General features: G+C 53.0%; 2 protein-coding genes across 2 annotated transcripts in view; one reads left to right on the top strand and one right to left on the bottom strand.

Annotated features, from left to right (window-relative positions):
* Positions 1–2212: 2212 nt before the first annotated feature.
* Positions 2213–3133, bottom strand: LOC122384981. Its single transcript, XM_043372864.1, has one exon. It carries the CDS (start codon positions 3131–3133, stop codon positions 2213–2215), a length of 921 nt encoding a protein of 306 aa, XP_043228799.1.
* Positions 3134–3902: 769 nt separating this feature from the next.
* Positions 3903–22205, top strand: part of LOC122385021 (ryanodine receptor-like) — an 84765-nt gene continuing 66462 nt past the window's right edge. Inside the window, exons 1-21 of the mRNA XM_043372969.1 lie at positions 3903–3955; positions 4895–5063; positions 5350–5660; positions 5926–6100; positions 6419–6565; positions 6841–7052; positions 7392–7589; positions 8076–8224; positions 8631–8772; positions 10350–10484; positions 10658–10774; positions 11089–11215; positions 11428–11580; positions 11825–12030; positions 12320–12502; positions 14440–14590; positions 15952–15981; positions 17471–17685; positions 18036–18190; positions 18603–18727; positions 19034–19225. Of these exons, the coding sequence (XP_043228904.1) occupies positions 3903–3955; positions 4895–5063; positions 5350–5660; positions 5926–6100; positions 6419–6565; positions 6841–7052; positions 7392–7589; positions 8076–8224; positions 8631–8772; positions 10350–10484; positions 10658–10774; positions 11089–11215; positions 11428–11580; positions 11825–12030; positions 12320–12502; positions 14440–14590; positions 15952–15981; positions 17471–17685; positions 18036–18190; positions 18603–18727; positions 19034–19225 (3345 nt within the window). The remainder of the gene's footprint in view (positions 3956–4894; positions 5064–5349; positions 5661–5925; positions 6101–6418; positions 6566–6840; positions 7053–7391; positions 7590–8075; positions 8225–8630; positions 8773–10349; positions 10485–10657; positions 10775–11088; positions 11216–11427; positions 11581–11824; positions 12031–12319; positions 12503–14439; positions 14591–15951; positions 15982–17470; positions 17686–18035; positions 18191–18602; positions 18728–19033; positions 19226–22205) is intronic.

The following is a 22205-nucleotide window of genomic DNA, read 5'->3' as shown; positions in this document are numbered from 1 at the left end:
AACCTGTCGGCAGGTGGCGGGAACGAGGCGGGCGGCGCTGTCGTGTGCCGGTGGACTTTGGTGCGCTGGCACGGGACGCAGGTGCGCGCCCAGAGTGCGGCGTCCTTCTTCACCGACGGCCACACGAAACGCCGCGTGACCAGGTCGACGGTGGCGCGCACTCCCGGGTGGGCCAGATCGTGCACGTGCCGGAAGTAGGCGCGCCGGAGCGGTGCCGGGATCCACGGCCGCGGTACACCCTGGGACTCGTCGATGACCAGCGTGCGGCCGCTGGGGAGCCGGGCGTCTCTGAGTTTGAGCCCGTGCTCTGTCGAGCGGAAGCGCGCCAGCTCTTCGTCCTCTTGCTGGCAGGCTGCGAGCTCGTCGAAGTTGTCGACTGGCGGGCACGGTGCTGAGAGCATCGCCACTGTTCGACTCAGAGCGTCCGCAGCTGCGTTTTCTTTTCCAGGCACGTGCCTGATGTCGGTGGTGAACTGGGAGATGAAGTCCAGGTGCCGGATCTCCCTCGGCGAGTAGCTGGCTGACCCAGACGAGACTGCCGACACGAGGGCCTTGTGGTCGGTGAAGATGGCGAACTGGCGGCCTTCCAGAGTGTGCCGGAAGTGCTTGACCGCCAGATACGCCCCGAGCAGTTCGCGGCCGAAGGTGCTGTAGCGTGTCTCTGCTGGTTGGAGTGACTTCGAGAAGAAAGCCAGCGGCGTCCAGGTCCCGTGCGAGTGTTGCTGCAGGACAGCGCCGACGCCGGTGTCAGAGGCATCGACCTGCAGACTCAGCGCTGCGCCGGGAGTGGGGTGCGCGAGCTGCGTGGCCTGAGCCAGGGCAGCCTTCACGCGTTGGAAGGCGTCCTCAGCGGTTGGCGTCCACTCCACCGGCGCCGCGCGTTTGCGTTTCTGGTCCAGCAGGTGGTGAAGCGGTCGGAGGAGGCCGGCAGCACCAGGCAGGAACCGGTGATAGTAGGTCACCAGGCCGATGAACCTACGCAGTTGGCGTTGCGTGGTCGGCTGCGGAAACTCCTGGACTGCGGCGACCTTCTCCGGCAGCGGGGCGATGCCGTCCGGGGACACATCGTGACCGAGGAAGCTGATACGGTTGACGCCCAGCACGCACTTCTTTGGGTTGATGGTGACGCCGAACTGGTCGAGACGTTCCAGTACCTGACGGAGGTGACGGCGGTGCTGCTCGACGGACGTGCTGGCGATGAGGATGTCGTCGATGTACACGAAGCAGCACGTCAGCCCGCGCATCACCTCGTCCATGAAGCGCTGGAATGTCTGACTGGCGTTGCGAAGACCGAAGCTCATCCGCTGCATCTCGAATAGCCCGAACGGTGTGACGATGGCCGTCTTCGGGATGTCAGCGGGTTCGACCGGGATCTGATGGTACGCGCGGACGAGGTCGATCTTCGAGAAGATGGTACAGCCGTGCAGGTTCGCGGAGAAGTCCTGCAGGAACGGTATGGGATACCGGTTCGGGACGGTGGCGGCGTTCAGGGCGCGGTAGTCGCCGCACGGGCGCCACTGTCCGGGCTCCTTCTTAGGCTCCATGTGGAGGGGCGACGCCCAGCTGCTCTTGGATGGGCGGGCGACCCCGAGGCTGATCAGCTTGTCGAACTCCTGACGGGCGATGCGGAGTCGGTCGGGTGGCAAACGCCGAGGGTGCCCCACACGAGGAGGTCCACGTGTCACGATGTGGTGAGTGACGTTATGGCGCACGGGCAGGAGTTGCGCAGATGTGGCCGTCACTCGAGGGAACTCTTTAAAGAAGTCTGCGAGAGTGGGCGCCGCGCACATGCGCACACCGACGGAGCCGATGTCGGCTCGGGTGCCCACGGCGCACGTCGTGCCGTGTTCAGCCTGGAGGAGCTGACGGCGCATGTCCACCAGCAGACGATGATGGGCGAGAAAGTCCGCTCCCAAGATCGGCATCGATACGTCAGCGACCATGAATGTCCACGGGTAGTCCACTGTTCCAAAACGCACCGAAGTCGAAATAACGCCATGGAGCTTGATCTCTGTGCCGTTGGCTGCTTCCAGTCGAGGCGCGTCGGGCTGCTGCACGGTGGTGCCGTCGGCCACGACTCGTGGTGGGACGACACTCACCTGTGCGCCAGTGTCAACGAGGAACCGCCAGTTCCGGGCAAGGTCGGTGACATAGAAGAGGGGCGCCAGTGTTGGCCGGCCCGTCTCCGCTGGCGCTAGCGCGGACAGGCGGGCTAGTTTCCCGACCAGGAGCACGGCGGTCTGCAGCGGTGGGCCTCCGCGCCGTACTTCTGGTGGTACCAGCAGTACCCTTCATCAGGTGTCACCGATGCCGGTTGAGAGCTGCCAGACGAGGCAGGTGCGGGTCGGCGCGGACGGGAGCGGGAGCGGCCACGCCGAGGAGCGTCGGCACCGCCCCGCTGGAACACGGCCTCGATGCGTGCTACCGCAGCGGTGAGGGCGGTGACGGCAGCGGCCATGCCGGAGTTACCGCACCCGCAGGCGGCGGGCGGTCCGGCGGCGGCCACTGCGCTGGCCGGCGGGGCGAGCGTGACCCCAGGGCCGGCCGGCGGGCCACAGGCGGCAGCGACACCGGCCGTTGGCGTGCAGACAGCAGTCACGGCGGCGCCGCCAGAGGCCTCCTGGAAGCGGTCGGCCGCGCTGGCCAGGTCGTCGATGCCAGTGTCCTCCGGCAGCAGCGCGAGGGCGGCGCGGGTCGTCGGCGGCAGGCGCTGCAGGAACAGCGTCCTGAGAAGGCCGAGGTCGTGGCCCGCGCTGCCCAGCATGTGCTGCATGCTGCGCAACAGCTGCGTGGGCCTCCTGTCGCCCAGCTGGTGGTCGCGGAGGAGTGCCTCGAGGCGTGAGGCGCGCGACTGGGCCAGGCGCGTGCTCAGGGCCCCTTTAAGTTCTGAGAACGAGCCGGTCTCGGCTGTTATCACGTCTCGAACTTGTGAAGCGACATGCACAGGCAGGTTGGCCACCAGCAGCCGGAACTTGTCGTGGTCATCCGTGATGCCGGCGACGGCGAAGGCACACTCGACCTGCACCAGCCAGAGCTCGGCTTCTTCAGGTGCGTAGGCCGGCAGGCGGAACGACGCGAATGGCCGCGTCGGCGCGTCCTGGGCGGCACCCTCCGGCTCGATGGGTGACGGCATAGTCACTATATACGGCAAACACTAACACTAGAGGCACACTGAAAGACTGTCGGTAATCACTAGGCGCTCGCCGCGCTCGCTGTGCTGGCGCTCGCTGCGCTGCACTGCGTTGGCGCTCGCTGCGCTGCACTGCGTTGGCGCTCGCTGCGCTGCACTGCGTTGGCGCTCGCTGCGCTGCACTGCGTTGGCGCTCGCTGCGCTGCACTGCGTTGGGCGCTCGTTGCGCTGAGGCTAGGCCACGTCACCAGCGCACTATTCACTGTTCGCGGCAGCGGAAGCCGGGTGAAGATCACCCATTCTTGCCGAGGCGATGGGGAGGCCAGGTCAAAGATGACCTCTTCTTGCCGAGGCGGAGACGATGACTTCTTGAGCTACCGATCACGTCGGGGTCACCATTTGTGGCTGGTGCCGTGGCGAGTCGTGCTCTAAGCCGGATGAAGCCGTTCCAGTGTTTGGGATTCGCAACTTGGGATTCCACACAACGACGGGCTGGGAAGTTCCCTGATGTGGAGCCGTCTCCCCCAAACACTTAGATCGGCCAAGGATAGCGATGTATTTGAAACAGCATGAGCAAGCTATGTAGTGAACACAACGATGAAACCATAGTTCGTTTTGGCAAAGTTAAGGACAGTACAAAGCAGTGAGAAAACGTATATCAGAGCGAGAGATACTTTCTAGAAGAGTGCGTGAATGCCCACACGACGATGAACATTATGATACATACACATGAACATACATTTCTAAAACATTAATAAATCGGACATAGAAAATGAACAAGTGGAGCAGAGCCATCTGGCGGATATCGCTGAACCTGCGCCTCGCGTCAGCTGCGACAGCAGCGCCACGTTGAGGTCGACGGTGGCGCCGCCCCGCGTCGGAGCGCTCGCCAGTCGCCAGCGGCGGTAGTGCCGCGCCGCGTCGGAGAACGTGCGGCGGTGCACTACAGGTCCCTCGTGGAGCGCACGGTGATTGTCGTCGGCTGTTCACGGGTCTTCACGCCGGCGACAGATGCGGTGATCAGATCGTGGTCACTTATGTTGCACTTGACCACGCGTGCATCCGTGGCGAGATCAGGATGGCTTGTTATGATGTGGTCAATCAGGGTCGGGTTCGGTCCGGGGCGAGTAGGGGCGGTAATGAGCTGGCTAAGCGAGAGGTTACTCAGCAGCTGCAGGTACGCTGTCACGCCCGCTTTGGACGGCCGCAGGATGTCGAAGTTGGTGTCGCCAAGAATATACGCCGGTCTGCCTTTCGCCATGATGTGCAGGAGTTGAGCGTGGAGATCGTCGACGGCAGGTACGGGTGATTCTCCCGGCGGTCGATAGATGGCGCCAATGACGATCTGTCTTCGGCCAGTCAGCTGCAGCCACAGGGATTCGAGCGCAGAGCCGGCGCTAGGAACTGTCAGCCGCTCGGCAGTGAGGCCGCTCCTGTAGATGATGGCCACGCCGCCCCCGGTGCGGCCGCTGCGGTCCTTCCTGGCGATGGCGTACCCGGGGAACAGAAGAGTGTTGCTGTCCATTGTTTCGGGTAGCCAGGTTTCACTGAGGCAGAAAACGTCTAGGCGCTCGGTCTGTACCCATCACTTGTGTTATCAGAGCCTATTAATAGGACACTGATACTGCCTTTTCTTATACCTGTAATCATCGACTGAGCCCATCCTCCATTGAGACACCGTTCTGGGTGGACGGAGATCCAAAGCCGGAAGACCAACCGGGCTCTGAACCTCACTTTCCACTGACTCCCTCTCCTTTGCCGCAGGTTCTTCAAGAAGCGTGACCAGAGCACGGATCGTGTCGGTGGGAAGCGAGGCAAGAGTCAGGACCGGGTGATCCCCACCCTGGAGCTGCCTGGAGAGCGGCCGCCGCTGGGAGCTCTCGGCGCTGGTGGATCAGCCGTCCGACTGTCCCAGGTGACCGACACGGAACGGGTGGGACTTAGAAGGGATTAGTGGGATGGGATGCATGAGAGGGACATAAAGGGATAAGGGAGAGGACTCGCAACTGGAAATAAGGAGCGGATCACGTGCGTAAAACCATGTGGAGCAAAAGTATGACATCATTTTCTGAGCCCAGTGATATGGTTTTATCAATGCCATATCATGATCGTAACCTGGGTGCGAGTGACCATGGTCATTACTCATTTCCATGACCGATGATCGTTCCAGTAACTACGCCGCCAGCCTGACCGACCTTTCTGCGACCGCTCCGTTGCAGGCGGACATGCGTCTGATGCCGCCGCAGATCCCCGACCGGCTCTCCCGTCAGCGTCTGTCGGTAGCCAACGCCCAGCAGCCGGACGGAGAGCCGGCAGGAGACGACATCGGCAACGCCTTCGACGCCGAGTGTCTGCGACTCATCAACGAGTACTACTACGGCGTGCGCATCTTCCCCGGCCAGGACCCGGCGCATGTGTACGTCGGCTGGGTGACGACTCAGTACCACATCCACGGCACCACGTTCAGCCAGCAGGCTGTCAGGAAGGTCACCGTGGCGCATACGGATGGATACGGACAGTTCGGCGACAGGTGGGTGACTGCGTTGGTCAGCTAAAGCGCTATGGGACGATGGAACGGGTAAATTAGAAATTGAATATGCCTTTTGAAAGTAGATTCGTATTTTTATCTTATATGACGCTCTGTGTCTGACTTACTTATGAGGTCGTTAAGACTTACTCATGAGGTCGTGGAGCTGGTCAGGGATGACTGGTGTATTGTCTGTTATATTTCTCCATGGCCTGTTGGCGCTGGAGAGACTCCTTCTGAGACCGCATGTGTGTTTGTGTGCCTCCAGTGTGGACCGCCACAGCTGCTACATGGTGCGGGCCGACGACCTGCTCTCGGAGGTCTCGGCCGACGCGTCGGGCAAGGGCGCCTCGCAGGGCATGTCGATCGGCTGCTTCATCGATACCTCGACCGGCGTCATCGCCTTCACATGCGAGGGCAAGGAGACCAACATCAGGTTCAAGGTGAGACTGTAGAGACCAATATCAGGTTCAAGGTAGGCAACGGAAGACCAACGTCAGGTTTACGTCCATCTCCGAGACACCAATATCCGATTTAAACATCAATATAAGCACTCGAGTCAGGTTCAAAGGAAGCGTTGTCAACTCAGCATCATACTTTATTATAGCTTCATGGCTCATATGACTGACGTCAGCCCTCCCCTACCAGTGCAACTGAAGCAGGCGTTGCCATTATACTAGCTATGACGCCCACCTCTGTTTTTTTCCCGCTCTTTGTAAATGAAGTGTCTGACTATTCTTCCTTCTCCGTTCTGTGTTCAGATGGAGCCGGGCGTGAAGCTGTTCCCGGCCGTGTTTGTCGAGGCCACCAGTAAGGACGTGCTGCAGATCGAGCTCGGCAGAACGCCCACCTCCCTGCCGCTCTCCGCCGCCGTGCTGCAGAGCTCTGAGAAACACGTAGTGCCGCAGGCGAGTACAGACCGAGTACTGGGCACTGGGCAGGGAGCACCGGTAGAACGGGTACCAAGAGCCGGGTGCTGACCGTTGAATGGTGTAACTCTGTGTAACATCTTTGCCACTGAGTAGCGTTCATTACGGCTTTAGCCCTATGCTTAGCCTATCCTAACTACTAAAACGTTCTATGCTGTTAAGTGTTTAGCTCATTCTACTACATTTTTTGCTATCTTGAATACGCAAAATTCACCAGACGACCTTCTCTGACTCACTGTCGTCTGTTCGCGCAGTTCCCGCCTCGTCTCAAGTTCCAGCTGCTGAAGCCGCACCAGTGGGCGCGCGTACCCAACCAGAGCCTGCGCGTTCACGCGCTGAAGCTCTCCGATATCCGCGGCTGGTCCATCTACTGCGAGGACCCGGTGCCCATGCTGGCGCTGCATATACCCGAGGAGGACCGCTGCATCGATATACTGGAGCTGATCGAGCACGAACGACTGCTCAGGTACGGTACTTGCTGCGGCTCAAGGAAGGTGCGGATATCGGCTGCCAGTGTTTGGAGTATCAGGCTGGTGGATTTTGAAATACGTGCTGGATCTTCAATATAAATACCGGCAGAGAATGTATAAAAAATCGAGTTCTCGGACATAAGTAGTTCCGCAGGCGTGCAGTGTATTCTAATATCATAAAACTTACATTTCTTGCTTGTCGGGGTCCATAACTAGTCTTGCCGCGTCTTGCGAAATTTACGTGTATTGTTACTCCCAAAGCGATAACCAACAACATACCAGCCGGCTGCTCCGTACCTGACCGTCTGGCCCTGCCCTCCCCGTCTGTCCGCCAGTTTCCACGCGCACACGCTGGAGCTGTACTGCGCAGTGTGTTTCCAGTCCAACTACCGCGGTGCCCACATCCTCTGTCACCACGTGGACGACAAACAGCTGCTCTATGCCATCCGGGCCGAGTACATGTCGGGCCCGCTGCGGCGCGGATTCTACGACCTGCTCATCGCCGTGCATATGGAGTCGCACGCCAATACCATGTGAGTGGTGGCCGGGAGGAATGGACTGACCGCTCGATTGTCGGATCGTCATTTGGATGCTGGCTGAGTCATGTGGAAGGCTCGTTATAGGAGAAAGCGATTTTCGATTGTCATATCAATTGTTCGTTTGTTTATCCATGGAGATTTACGTTTATACATGGAACTTCATCGTCCCTGATGGCCTGTTTCCTAAGGGAAAGTTACAACATACATCTGTCCAGATCGAGACCTGTTATCTGACCTAGTTCGCCCAGTGAGGTGAATCTAACCTTCTCCCCAGTGAGCTAATCTGTGCCTTGCTCCCAGTAAAGCTGACCTTTCATCCGCGCCCTCCGCCCCAAGGGAGATGATCGGTGACCTGCCTCCTAGTTGTGACCTCCCTCTCACCCCTGAACTGTATTCCCTAGTAAGCTGACCTAATGACCCGACCAATCTGCAAGTTAACTCCAAAGTGAGCTTTGACCCGCGCCCTCTACTCTCCCCCAGGGAGGTGACCAGCAACGAGTACGTGATCCCGCTGGGTCCCGAGCTGAAGCAGCTGTACGACGAGCCGGGCATGGCTCACAGTCTGAGTGTCCAGACAACCATGTCCGTCCAGCCGGCCATGGCCACACTGCCCGTCACAGACACCAGCGGTAGGTGTAACACTGCCCGTCACAGACACCAGCGGTACGTAGCAAAGCATCGATATCGCCGTAGTATTAATTAAGATGGACATTGTTATAAAACGTTAGGTGGTATAGCTTTAGTATCACAATCGTAGGCGTGTAGGTACACGCCGTGCTTGTCTGTAGGTACCATACACCGGTAGGAGACAGTGTGTGTGCCAGTTTCGCTGTTATTTCTTCGATAGATGCTGTGCAGTGCGTTAAATTGAAGGGGCAAATTAAGAGGTAGGCAAGCAAGATGCCAGCTTGTGCTGAGGTGATCGAATATTAGGTGTGAATTTATGTGGTGGTGCGTTATGTATATATTCATATTTTCCTTTTCAAAGATAGAATGACGAAGCTTAGTGCCTTACCATTCACGGTAAATTTTCAGAGAAAGTGAACGAGCTGGCGATCCCGTATTTCGACTTTGAGACGGTGCGCGTGTTTGTAATGGAGGCTCTGAAGGACGCCTACGTCAAGAACCAGGTGCACACCCGGGACTCAATCGGCGGGTCCAACGAGACACTGTTCGTGTGAGTAACGGGCGGCACGGTCGGATCACTGGGAGGGAAGGAGGGAGTAAGCTAGAGAGGCAAGACGGACGAAATATTATTGTTGCGCTTTATGCTCGCCTAATTTTGTCGTTTACCAAAGGCTATTTATTTTGTCCATTCTGTCCTTTTCCAACCGGTCATAAAATAATAAATTGCGATGCTTAACCCGCGCCCTGCTGGGGGGGGGGGGGTGTTTGAACACCCCCCCCCCTTGTGGTTTTTCGCGAATATCTCAAAAACGGCGGCGCGGAGCGCCGCCGTTTTTGGTACACCTTATCATAATCAATTCTACACATGTTGTGAAAATTTCAGACCAAGGCCATTCAAGGTCAGGTCACCAGGTCACTTGAAGTGACCTCACCTCATAAAAAGTTTCAATGTCTGTCATAGCTACACCGAGTGACCGATCGCTTTGAAACTTTCAGCGATTGCTAAGAGCAATAGCATGTACAAAATGTATATCTCAGAATTTTGATATCGATGACCTAAGGTCAGGTCAATTTTGCGACCTCCCCATTATAAGTCAATGGGAGAAAATTGAAATGCGCCTCTTTTGGATGAAAGACATTATAAACACTCCCAAACACCGAATTTCAAGTGGTTTAGACACACTGAACATGAAAATGGTGTCCGTGACCCTTGTTTATGCCCTGAGGTCATCTTAGGTCACGAATGGTATCTAACAGTTTTTCGCAAATAACTTTTGATAGAGGCATGCTAGAGCGATGAAAACGCCTTAGATGTGTTCAGCTCGACGATACGGATCGACTGATATGCAACATGACCCTTTCCGGTCAGGTCATGACCTTGACCTGAGGTCAAATTTTCAAGTTGACCTTTCAAGGTCAAGTTATAGTTCATTCGATGCGTCTTGACGAGAGGAACACGATGCCGGTAAAAGTAAGCTCGTACAGGGCTTGGGTCAAAAGTTATTGCAGAAAAACTTTTTAAAAAAAATCGGCTATTTTTGCAGTTTTTGCCCCCTGCAGGCAAAACCGTTGACGTTAGGTCAAATCTGAGAGAATAACTCAGAAAGGGCGTTAATAGGGCTATCGAATGCGCTTTTCTGCGGCGCTGTAGCTCTATTGGTTCCCGAGTTATGCGTTGGCTTCTTGGAAATTTTCGCCATTCGACCTGGAAATCGGCGAAATTTTGCCTTCAATGACCTCTGGTGACCTGACCTTTGACCTGACCAAAAAATTGACCGAAGTGATTTCGTCATTATTTTTGACGCTCTTTCGAACGCCGCCTTCCGCGTATCGCTACGTGGCCCAGGAGCCGAGTTACAAGGGGGGGGGGTGTTCAAACACCCCCCCCCCCCCAGCAGGGCGTGGAAATCCAGGACCCCCAGCCGGGCGCGGGTTAAAGTTGTGTATTTAGTTGTGTTTGCATATTACCCCTACGATACATGTCGCATACATATTCTAAAGCCTGACGATTTTAATTGTAAACTCGTTGTAAGCCTAGTTACTCGGGCATTTTCATGAACCAAAACGGATTTAACCTCTATTCCGGCTAGTTAACGCACTTTTAATTACGCTCGTGCAATCCCGCAGGCCGCTGCTGAAGCTCTGTGACAGACTGCTGCTGATCGGATACCTGCGAGACGAGGACATTCAGGATCTGCTGGTGATGATTGACCACGCCTCCTGGGACCCGACCTTCGATCCCGAGGGAAAAGACCAGCACAGGTCAGTATCGGTCATCATTGTGACATGGGAGGGGAGTCGTTGACAATAATGGATGATTTTAGGGACTAGCCCGGTCGCGTAGTTTCTCGTATGCTCTGTACTTTGTTTCCTTACGGTTCTTTGATGCCTCTGACTACAAACCGACGGTAACTGACTGACCGCGGTCCTTGCAGGCGTGGTCTGCTGCAGATAAAGATGGCTGAGGGCTGCAAGCTGCAGATCTGCTACCTGCTGCACCATCTCTACGACATCCAGCTGCGACACAGGGTCGAGAGCATCGTGGCCTTCAGGTTAGATGCCGAAATCGCACTGGTTTAGATAACGCTTGTGAATAGGTTTTCAGGCATATGGTTCGTTTATGTGCGTATTTTGCACGTTGTGAGCAAAAAATATCAAACCATCACAGCTTCAATGAGCGCACTACAATTATATAGTATCATAATAAGATCTTGACTGCGAGAGAAAGCCTTACCGTACGGTTCATGTCAATCACTAGACCAATACCGGTCTAGGAATAGGACGCCTTTGCCAGTTGTCCTTCTTACCACCGGCATTACACATTCACCGACTCGCCACCACTAACACCATGTCTCTGCTCCGTTAGCCACGACTACGTGGGCGAGCTGCAGAGGGATCAGCTGCGACGCTATGTGGACATCAAACAGTCTGAGCTGCCGTCCTCAGTCACTGCGCGCAAGACCAAGGAGTTCCGCTGTCCGCCCCGCGAACAGGTCAGTACAGACTGAGGATGGAGGATTCGCTGCCGAGCAGGTCAGTCCGTGTATGATGAGACCTGTTTGTCCTTTATTTGAAGAATTAAAACGTTTTTTTTCTTCTGCTCAGAGCCTTTCCCGTTCCTAGGCACAGCTCACAATACTTACTGTTCATGCTTGTGCCTCTTATATGGGACAAGTGTGACCTATGATGCGGTTGTCCCCGACAGATGAATTCGATTCTGAGCTTCAAGAACCTGGAGAACATCGACCCGGACGACGTATCGGTCGGTGACGATCTGATCCAGCAGATGAAGGATTTCCACGACGTACTGATGAAGAAAATCTCCATCGTCACCGCCGAGGAGGAGGGAGCAGAGGACGTAAGAAAGCGCACTTTATTTATCTCACGTATTTTGAAGCCAGTAAATTAAATCTCAGCTTGCGCCTTGCATATCCTTACTGCAAACGAGAATCAATGTGGAATGATCATCAAGCCTGCGGTCAGGTCTTTAAGTGATCGTCTTTCAGCGCATTCAGCATTATCTAGCGATGGACGTGTGCAAGACCGCAGTGTCATTTTCCTTCCCTAGTCTCTAACCCCACATGTCGCGTTTCCACCCTCAGGCGGAGAGCAACCAGCCCAAGTCGATGAGCTCCACCTTCCTCTCCGTCATCGGTATGGTGAAGCAGGCCGAGGCGGCCGCCGCTGCCGATGAGGAGGAGGAACAGAGCCCCGAGGACAAGTTCCGACGCGTCCTGGTGCCCACCATCGTCCGCTGGGCAGAGGAGAGCTTCATCGAGGACTCCAAACTGATCCGAGAGATGTTCAGGTATGTAGTTACGTGAGTGACGGGGTTGTGCAACAGCATTATGAGCGCTCGTAATAACTGCATCGTTCGGGGTAACTATATCATAAATGAATCATTTAGCTTTTTTCTTATGATTCGAAGCTCGGTTATTTTTGATGATCGACGATGACAATTTTGTCGTTGAATTGTGTAGACTTATGTGTGTTTTTAACTCGTCGAGTTCCTTCATTTTTTCTTTTTACTTTCGCGGATGTATTTAACCGTTGAACAGTGCTTAGCATTTACCGTTGTCCGTTCGTCTCTGTTACAGACTGCTCCTGCGCCAGTATAACGCCGTCGGCGAACTGATGAAGGCTCTGGAGAAGACGTACGTCATCAACGCCAAGACGAGCGTGGAGGTGGCGTCCCTGTGGAACTTCCTCTCCAAGATCCGCGCCCTGCTGCCCGTCCAGATGTCGCCGGAGGAGGAGGAGCTCGTCAGGAAGCTGCTCTGGTCAGTCGCGACTCAAATACAGAACCCAGAACCGTGATATATGACAATCATGGTTCACGTCCAGTTCCACATCGTACTTGCTTACCGCAAAACGTACTCACAGGCTCTACCTTTTCGGCATACCTCATCCGTGGCATCACTTTTAATACATAAACTAATTGATGCAGCCAAATTTGGCCACTTTGTCTCCCGGATGACTATGAATATTTGCAACTACAAAAATATTCAATTGCTATATAGAGGCCAAAGTATTGAACTAGAATGCATAACCGTAATAAATGATGACGGGACCGGAGACGGTGGCTGGCTCGTTACCGTTCTCCAGGGTCCTGCACCGTGCACGCCGACCGGTGCGGCGCCCCGGTCTGTGTGTGCCAAGGTCGCCCGGTCCGGCAATAGCGCGGCGGCTGAGCGGTCAGGGGAGTGAGGAAGGGAGGACGGTGCACGCACGGTACTTGCACTGGCCGGAGAAGGAGAGACGGGAGGAGAGAGGGGAGAGGTGGGGTGTCTGCAGGGTGTGCAGACGGGCTCCGCTGAAGGGTGACAGAGGGTTCCTATGTAGTGACCGGACCGTGACTGGACGGTGGCTGAGGAGTGGAGAGCCGTGTTGCTGTCGGACAGAGCACGACAGGGAAGAGATTAGAACGGGCAAACCACACGGGCGATTAAAATTCCTTGTAATAACGGTAGCGGGTAGAAAGTACTGACTATTTTCGGAAGGCAATCTTTTCTGTAATTTTGGCGTTTTTATAATATTTATTATAGATTCTGCGATTTGGAAAGCTCGAGTTACAGTGGCAGTCTCTTTTCTATGAATAGTTAGTTGATTACTGAAGCAGTTGCAAGCTGGAATTTCTCTTACCTTTTAATGCTATTTTTAGGTAATTTAGAGGATGACGGGTGAATGAAACGAAGGCCAACATCTCCGAAGGGCTAGAACGTTCAAACTTGCTTCAACAAAACTGTCAAGTTTCGAATTACTGAACCTGATTTTAATTGCTACCACTTTCGACTCGGCTCATGCCCCAGCTTGAAGTCTGCTTGCTGATGTCTGTATTTTAACTCTAAAGAATTCCATGCCGTGGCCAATATATGTCGTGAGAGACGGCTCGCTGCGGCAGCGGTCAGTGCAGAGTCGGTGCACCGGCCGCCGCCGCCGTCCGAAGCTCCGCCTCCCGCACGTGACCGGCCGGTCCGACCAACGGCTGCACGAGTTTCATGGCCACGAGCCGCCGGCGGCCGGCCGAGCCGCCGCCGCCCGAGCGCCGCGGCCGCCGCCGCTTTGCGCCACCAAATTCATGATCGGCTAGTAGATGCCCATAACTAGCGAGACAGCGGCAGCGGCCGTGGTCACTGACGTTGGCCGTGAGGCGGCGGCGGCGGCGGCGGCCGAGCCTGGCTGGGGCTGGATAACCGCTGCACGTCAGCTGCAAGGCGCCGGGCGCGCCAGCTCCGAGTTGGAGCGAGAAATGTCAGAATGTTGGAGTACCTAATACTCGTCAAACGTTTATTTTACAAACCGACATGCTAATGATTCAACCATAGATAAATAAGTGTGTAACTAATTAATTATATAAATCAGCATGAACTCAAATCACAGAAGGTAAGATAAGAATAGCGAATGGAAGTAACTTCGTGTATGAATGTTGGCTCGTCGCTCGAGTACAAGTCCGTGAGATAACCTTTTTCTTCATAACGTTCCCTATGCCTCTTTGTGTTTGTTTTATCATCTCGGAAGTTTGTGCATAACAAGTGATATTGCAAAGTAATATCGTACCCGTTCCACATTTAATCCAGTTGATAATCTGATAGGTATCGTGCGATGGTCAACTGCAACTACATGCTGCCATTACAATTTTGGTCTCCATGTCAGGGTTGCCTTTATTGATCTTTGTGATATCAACCAATAACGCGTGCCACTCCCCGTCTTTCTTCAGGTCTCTGGTGAACAACCACGTGTTCTTCCAGCACCCGGATTTAGTGCGGATCCTGCGCATCCACGAGAACGTCATGGCCATCATGATGAACACTCTGGCCCGTCGCTCGCAGGCCGAGAACGAGTCGGCCAGCAATGAGGCGGAGAGTAAGGTGCGCAAACGCATTCGGGAGCAGGGACACGGGGCACAGAGGGCGCAAGTCATATAGGACACGAGATTCACTGGACGCCTACACGGTACACGGGTCATGCAAAACAAAAGTCACACGGGTCATGAGTCGAGCAAGGTGACGGGTCATACAGGAAGGATGTAGGTCGGTCACACAGGTCGCAGGTCGTTTCCACAGATCGTTGCTTTATGGGTTACAGGCTACTGGTCATAAAGGTCACGATTTACACAGATCATGGGCCACATAGATCGGGCAGGTCACTTAAATCACGGCAGACAGTCATATGGCAGACTAGTTTTGTTATGGGTCACCCTACCAGTTACCACCACGCTCGATGAATATCAAGTCAAGTCACCAACGAATTAGAACTTTCGAATTCAATGAAAATAATGACGAAGGCATCCTATAATTGTCGGAACAACAGAACACTACCATACCATGCCAACAGCTGGCTACGGAATCGAAACTTTCCTTACCGTATTGCTTTGAAATATCGCAGTTTGACGATTGGCGTAATGCAGCACAATAATGCTACCTGCTCACAAATAATGCTGTAAAAGCTCCATTTGCGTGCCTGAAATTCTCGTTCAGGATTGCTTCTATCGCTTCTGTCGCTTTGATTACTTCTCGCTTTTTGCAACTTACTTCCGTTACCACGCGGGGCAGGAGAGTCCTAGTCTGAGCTAGTTACCGTTTTTGTACATTTTTTTAGACGCCTACTGGACGGTCTACCTACACCAAGGCCCGTTCTTGTCCCACATTTGTCTGTCCAGTGCTGGATGATGATATGTTGCTGTCTGACCGCTCAGCTGTTTATTGATTTAATTGATTCTTAATTGGTTCATTTTCATCATGAAACGTACGTTTATCGAGTTTTATGAGTGAATAATAAATCAATTTTATTGCTTAGTGAATATCGGTATTTAGCAAGTTAGCTTTCATATGATCAGGTGATGGTTACCTTGTCTACATTTCTTCCTCGCTCAGTAATACCGATAGGCATGATGATGCCCCGAACGGTTTTAGTAGTTGACCCCTCCCTCACATTGCTTGATCGCCAGCTAATGCATGAGCTTATTAAGGAACAACGAACCTCAGTCAAAATAAAATTGCATTGAAAGAAAAACCCGGCTATGGTGATCAATCATAAAACGCTACTTTCCTTTTCCGGCTGAAGCGCACTGTTCGCCTAAGCCATCTCGTTGGTTCTTAATGTCTGCCGGTTTAATTTCTCCCCACCGTCGCCCCATAGGAGCTCGGCCCGTACCCAGCGGCTCTGCTCGTGTACATTTTCCACCTGGATCATTTTTATTTCACCTTTCACCCTGCCGTTTCGTTTTTAGATGGCGCACGAGCAGATGTCAACAACGAAGGTGAGACTCGCTTTTGCACGCGCTGCCGCTCTGACCCCACCAATGTGTCCGTTCTGCGTGCGACTGTGAGTGTATGTACGTCCGATCACCCGGAGTTGATTCTCACGGGGCTATATATTCGTCCAGTCCTCAACGTGGCTCCCTTGTGCTTACGTTCGCTATTTTTGGAAATTGTCTTCGTCAGTCGCCACCCAAAAACCTTTGGGCTGTCAATCTGTTCTGTGTCTTTGATGTTTTGAATTAGTTATGTGGCGTCTTAGGCCTAGAAATAGTCGCTCTCTCACGCAAAATTAATTTTAGCATCACTTACCCGATATATCTTGCATACCGTTTGTAAATATGCCTCCTTGAACTATTTTATTTATTTTACATATCTCACAACGATAATTTCTTTTCTCCATGATGTTTTGAATGAAGTTTTTCCAGCTTCAAGCCATTGTTTTTGCCTTCCAGCTGAGCATACACTGGTGCGCCTATCCCTTTTACTTCTACACATTGTAAGCCGTTTTGCGATTTAAGTACATGAAATCTCTATTGCCCTCTTGGATGTTTGACTTTGCCTGCCTCTGTGACGTTCTACGTTTATTACGATTCGCATTTCGTTTCGTGTTTAGAAAAGAGTGGAGGATTACCTTTGCCCACCCTTTGCCGGCGTTTGTAAATAATTGTGTAGTTTTCAGTGCTATTTCTGTCCGTAAATTCGGTGTCATTAATACCGAATGGTCCTGTGTGTCATAGTTTCCAGACTGGCTCAACTAGAGCTCGTTGATCGTTGTTTTCGTTTTGTCACGTGTCAGTTCATAGGAAGACATCGAGGGTTATCCAGGAGAAAAAAAAACTCATTTTGATATTATGAACACCCGAGATGTGCCCTTGCAAACATCTGATGTCATCTGATGGCTACGATTGTGACTCGCGAAGTACCGCACACCTTCACACCTCGGCTGAAAGACAGACAATGGAATGATAACGTCCTCTCGCAAGGTTCTGTTTCGTTTTCCTCCCACATCTTTTTGGTACTGAACGCCACTTGTTTTTACAATTATCTAATATCCCAAACCTTTATCCCACAAACGTATGTAAGCATTCATGCATTTTTCACACATTGATCTTTTTGTGTCCAAACAACGCTCGGGACTTTCGCGAAATGAACACGAAGCGTATCGAAATGAAACGAACTTGGATCGCTTGAGGATACTTTCCGTCTTTGCTAAGTAAAACTGGAATAGGGAACTCTAATGGTGGATGAAATCGTTTTTTTCCCTGATGACATTAGCACATTTTTTTTCAAGCGATTCAAATGAGTGAAATCAAACGAAAACATGCGTTGAAAAGTGTTCTGCCGACGAATCACCCCCGATGTCTAATGCACACCGCAGCTTGGTCTCAGTTCTACCTCCTTTTGCGAGTGCACTTACATACTTCTGCGTGTGCCTTCGTGCAGTGTTCTTTTGGCGTGTGTGTGTGTGTGACCTTGGCCGCGCCTCAGGACACGTCCCATGAGATGGTGGTGGCGTGCTGCCGCTTCCTCTGCTACTTCTGTCGCACGTCGCGTCAGAACCAGAAGGCCATGTTCGACCACCTGCAGTTCCTGTTGGAGAACTCCAACATCCTGCTGTCGCGGCCGTCACTGCGGGGAAGTACCCCGCTCGATGTCAGCTACTCGTCGCTAATGGACAACACGGAGCTGGCGCTGGCGCTCAGGTCAGTGGCAGACGGTGGCAGACGGCAGTGACAGTCTCAGTGGCAGTGACGGTATCTTTGCCAATGCTTACTCTCAGAATCATGATATTTGCGGTGGTGATTGTCGTTTCGGTGGCAGCAAAGCTCAGGTGATAAAGCAGTGGCGTGCTCACTGTTTTTTTTTTATTATTGGAGCTGGTCTGCCAAAGACCTGGCGGCATTGGCATTCAGCATCGCTACTTGAAAGGCTCATTTGAGACTTGCAGACCGCCTTCGGAGACCCGTACATCCCGTTGAAGTATCCATGTCGCCCTATGTAACTTTGCGGCCATGCGCCCGCCTCACTGCCACCTCGTTACTGTGCCCATCAGGGAGCACTACTTGGAGAAGATAGCCGTCTACCTGTCCCGCTGCGGCCTGCAGTCCAACAGCGAGCTGGTGGCCAAGGGCTACCCGGACCTCGGCTGGGACCCGGTCGAGGGCGAGCGCTACCTCGACTTCCTCCGCTTCTGCGTCTGGGTCGGAGGTGAGGTGATGTCTCAGTTTCAACTCATCCTCAGCGCTGCACCCAGGGTGCAGCGGGCCTGACCGATCCGGCGAAAATGTCTTCTTCCTCTGCCGTTCCACTTCGGATCTGATATTTGTATTCAGTTAGCGCTTGACTTAAATTACTACATATTTGTTTGTATCTCTGCCTCGCCCAGACGAAAGCATAAATGAAAACGATCAGTTGTGCGTGAAGTTTGACTGTGTCCCCATGTCGACGTGATGGTGTGAAGAACGGCGAGCTAAAGTTCCGACTATATCCTCACGCTCGGAGATTTGGTGAACAAGATCGGAGAGCTGTTGTAGTGTATATGCTGTCAAACTGGGCCCGTCAGGCCAGACGACAACGGTTATCCGCGTATAATCTCTATACACCCTGCTCGCTTATCTAGGTGAGAGCGTTGAGGAGAACGCCAACCTGGTGATCCGACTGCTGATCCGGCGGCCCGAGTGTCTCGGTCCGGCCCTGCGCGGAGAGGGAGAGGGTCTGCTCAACGCCATCAACCAGGCTAACAAGGTGGGTGTCCTGCACGGAGATCGGGCGAGAGTCTGCTCAACGCCATCAACCAGGCTAATAAGGTGGGCTTCACTGCAATGCTTCATAGTTCTGCACCGTCATTGGGTTACTGGGTGTCGAGTCGGGAAAAGATATCGATGCTCTGGTAGCACTCAGGAGACACGTCCTTATACACACTTGAACTTTTTTTTTAGTCAAGAGCGATATGTTCATCTTACCATTGCTGACCCATTCTACACTTGTGACCCGTCTGTAACCGATATGTAGCTCGCGTCTGACCCTGCCTAACCTCACACTCATCCCCAGATGGCGGAGCGTATTGACGCTCAGAACAACGGAGCGGTCGAGGCTGACGGCGGAGCGTTCAGCAGCCACCCGCGGCCGCTCAGTGATGACGACGAGGACTATATCAACACGGGCGCGGCCATCCTCAACTTCTACTGCACTCTGGTGGACGTCATGGGACGCTCCTCGCCCGAGGAGTTCCTCATTGAACAGGTAACGTCATCACGGAGTTAAGGATGGTAATGAAGACGTGCTTGGAAAGGTGTCAAATTACGTTGGTAGTAGGTGTTTACGAGTATTTAGCGGTACTCTTGCCTCTATAGCGCGAGCCGTCCTCCGCAAGAAAAAAGACTTAAGCCAAAAATAAGGGAAGTCGAAGATGAGGAGGAAATGGGGAACTTGGAATGAAATGTTGTGAATTAAGTGTGAATCAAAGGACCGAAGAATATAAAGCTAAGATTTTGCATTTATGATTCATGATTGATTTAAGATTTGTGAGACCTACTACCGTAAGATCAATGACTAAGTTAAATGATTAAATATACACAACGCGAGACTATATTATCACGAAACCATTTGGTACCAGTGACCCAGATGCGGGGTTCAATATTTAGTTAATATTGAGTTCAAATTAGCGTAAGAGTCATTAACGTAATAGCGCACAATGAATGCTGATACTTCCCGAAGAAAGAAGAGAGTCCGCCAAGGACATCGAGCCTACTGCCAGAGAATTATTGATGATATCGATGGCCTTTTAAGTGAGGCGTCGCTGGACAGGGACACCCTGCTCGTCAAGGCGGCCAGTTTAGAGCAACAGAGAGAAAAAATCAAGACGTTGGACGACGAGATCGAGGGGTTGGCAGCTGAAGATGATTTACTTGAAGAGATCCAAGACGCTGGCGAGTGTATAGCACGATACGACTTTGTGCTGCTGCAAGTTAAAAAAGCATGCGAACCCAGTTTCGATAGCAGCCCCCAGCCGCCTACGAACACCAACCCCAACAAAGAAACACAACCTCGCCAGCTAAGTAATTTGCCAAAGCTGGAGCTTCCAACATTCTCGGGTGATGTCATGGATTTCTACACCTTCTGGGACCTTTTTAAATCTGCTGTCCACGACAGACACGACATAACCAACGCAGAGAAGTTCCAGTACTTGAGAGCACAACTAAAAGGAGCGGCATCGAAGACCATAACCGGGCTCAGAGTGGCAGCAGACAACTATCCTGTGGCAGTAGATATTCTTCTGGAAAAATATGGAAACACAGACGTCATCATTGATGCCCACATGCTAGCCTTTGTGGACCTGAAGTGCGGTGCCTACTCATGCTGCGATCTCGAAGAATTCCGCACTGAGCTGGAGGCTCATGTTAGAGAACTGGAGGCTCTCGAAGTCCATGCCAGCGAATATGAAAGGATGCTGTGCCCAGTCATGATGGAGAAACTGCCGGTAAAAGCCAAGGAGAATCTCGTTCGTTACCTAGGACGAAAAACAATGGTGCTGGACGACTTGAGAAAATTCTTATCGGATGAAGTTAAAACGTTGAAAGCAGCTGAGACGAGAGGAAGACGACCGCCAAGAGCTGGAGCTCCCCAAAGACGAGCAGCAACATATCAGGCGAGAGGAGCAGAGCTGTTGTGTGCTGTATGTGGTGGCCAGCATACTCATGAGAAGTGTCAGACGTTCCATGCCATGAACTTACCTCAGAGGCTGGCCGTCTGCAGAGAAAAAGGTCTCTGTTACCGGTGTTTAGGACAACGGCACATGTCTCGAGCTTGCACCGCATCTAAGAACTGCGAAGTGGGCGACTGCAGAGGAAACCACCACTCTTTGTTGCACGCAGCTTATCGAGACACCACCAAGCAAGAAGAAGCGATCGATCCTGTCATCAACTCTCCCCAGCGAGGAGCCGGGCCCAGAGAAACTTCCCACAGCAATCGAGCCCTGGCAACATCATCCCCGACACAGTCCGTGGTTTTCCAGACAGTGCCAGTGGTGCTGCAAGCAGGAAAGCACAGCCTGGTGGTAAATGCATTGCTTGACCCATGCTCGGATGCATCATACGTGAGTGAAGCAGCGGCCGCTGAAATTGGTGTGACTGGTGAGGAGTGCGTGCTCAACCTGACGACCGTTCGTGGTCAGGAGCCAGTGAACATGAAGAAGACGAATGTGTCCATACAAGGCACCGATGGCCGGTTCAAAGCAGACATAACCGCACTCATTACGAAAGATCTGGCAAGCACGTCTGAAGTCTTTGATTGGGCAGCTCTGAAAACGAAGTGGCCTCACCTGAGCGATATAAGTTTCCCAAATGTGTCCAGAAGGCAGGGTGTGGACATGCTAATAGGAGTCAGTCCGCAAACTCTGAGTCTGTTCGTTCCAGAAGAAACGAGGAAAGGTAGAGATGGCGAACCAGCAGCTCTAAAGACGCCTCTCGGTTGGGTGGCGTTCGGACCGATGAGACATGCAGAAGAAAATGGCAACAACATCTCCAACTTTGCTCGCACACTAAGGACGAAAGCTGCACAGCTGGACAAAGAAGACATCATTCAGGCATTTGACAAAATGTCAGATATAGACTGGATGGGTGGCAACAACGAAGACGGCACGCCGACATCACACGAAGATAGGATGGCAGAAGAAAAGGCAGCTGCCAGTCTGCAGTTTTCCGATGGACGCTACCAGATCGGAGTACCGTGGAGAAGAGGGAGGCCAGCTCTGCACTGTAACTATGAAACAGCCGCCTCGCGGCTTGAGAAAACCGAAAACTCGCTGAAGAAAAAGGGTGGTGACCTTGCCGAAAGATACAACCAAATACTTGAGGACTATGAGAGAAAGGGCTACATGAAGAAATACAGTTACGAAGAGTGGATGGCTGGCGGCGGCGGCGGTTGGTTTCTGCCTCACTTTCCAGTAGTGAGAGAAGATAAATCAACCACGAAACTCCGTATCGTCTATGACGCGGCTGCGACGAACCAGGGGAAAAGTCTGAACTCAGAGATATATCCAGGACCCTCTCTGTACACGGACCTCACAGAGATCCTGCTACGCTTCAGACAACATTCGGTGGCTCTTGTGGGAGACGTAGCTGAAATGTTTCTGCAAGTAGAGCTCCCGCCCGAAGATCGTCAGTACCACCGCGTCCTGTGGAGAAACTTCGACGTCAGCCGGCATCCAGACATCTTCGAAGCA

This window comes from Amphibalanus amphitrite, unplaced genomic scaffold, assembly GCF_019059575.1.
Source record: "Amphibalanus amphitrite isolate SeventyFive unplaced genomic scaffold, NRLGWU_Aamphi_draft 000205F_arrow, whole genome shotgun sequence".
NCBI classification, from domain to species: Eukaryota; Metazoa; Arthropoda; class Thecostraca; order Balanomorpha; family Balanidae; genus Amphibalanus; species Amphibalanus amphitrite.
The sequence above is the reverse complement of the archived record's forward strand: the minus strand, read 5'-3'. Positions and strand labels throughout refer to the sequence as shown.

Coding starts and splice junctions, on each gene's coding strand:
- LOC122384981 (XM_043372864.1), bottom strand. CDS start 3,133: ATGCCGTCACCCATCGAGCCGGAGGGTGCCGCCCAGGACGCGCCGACG.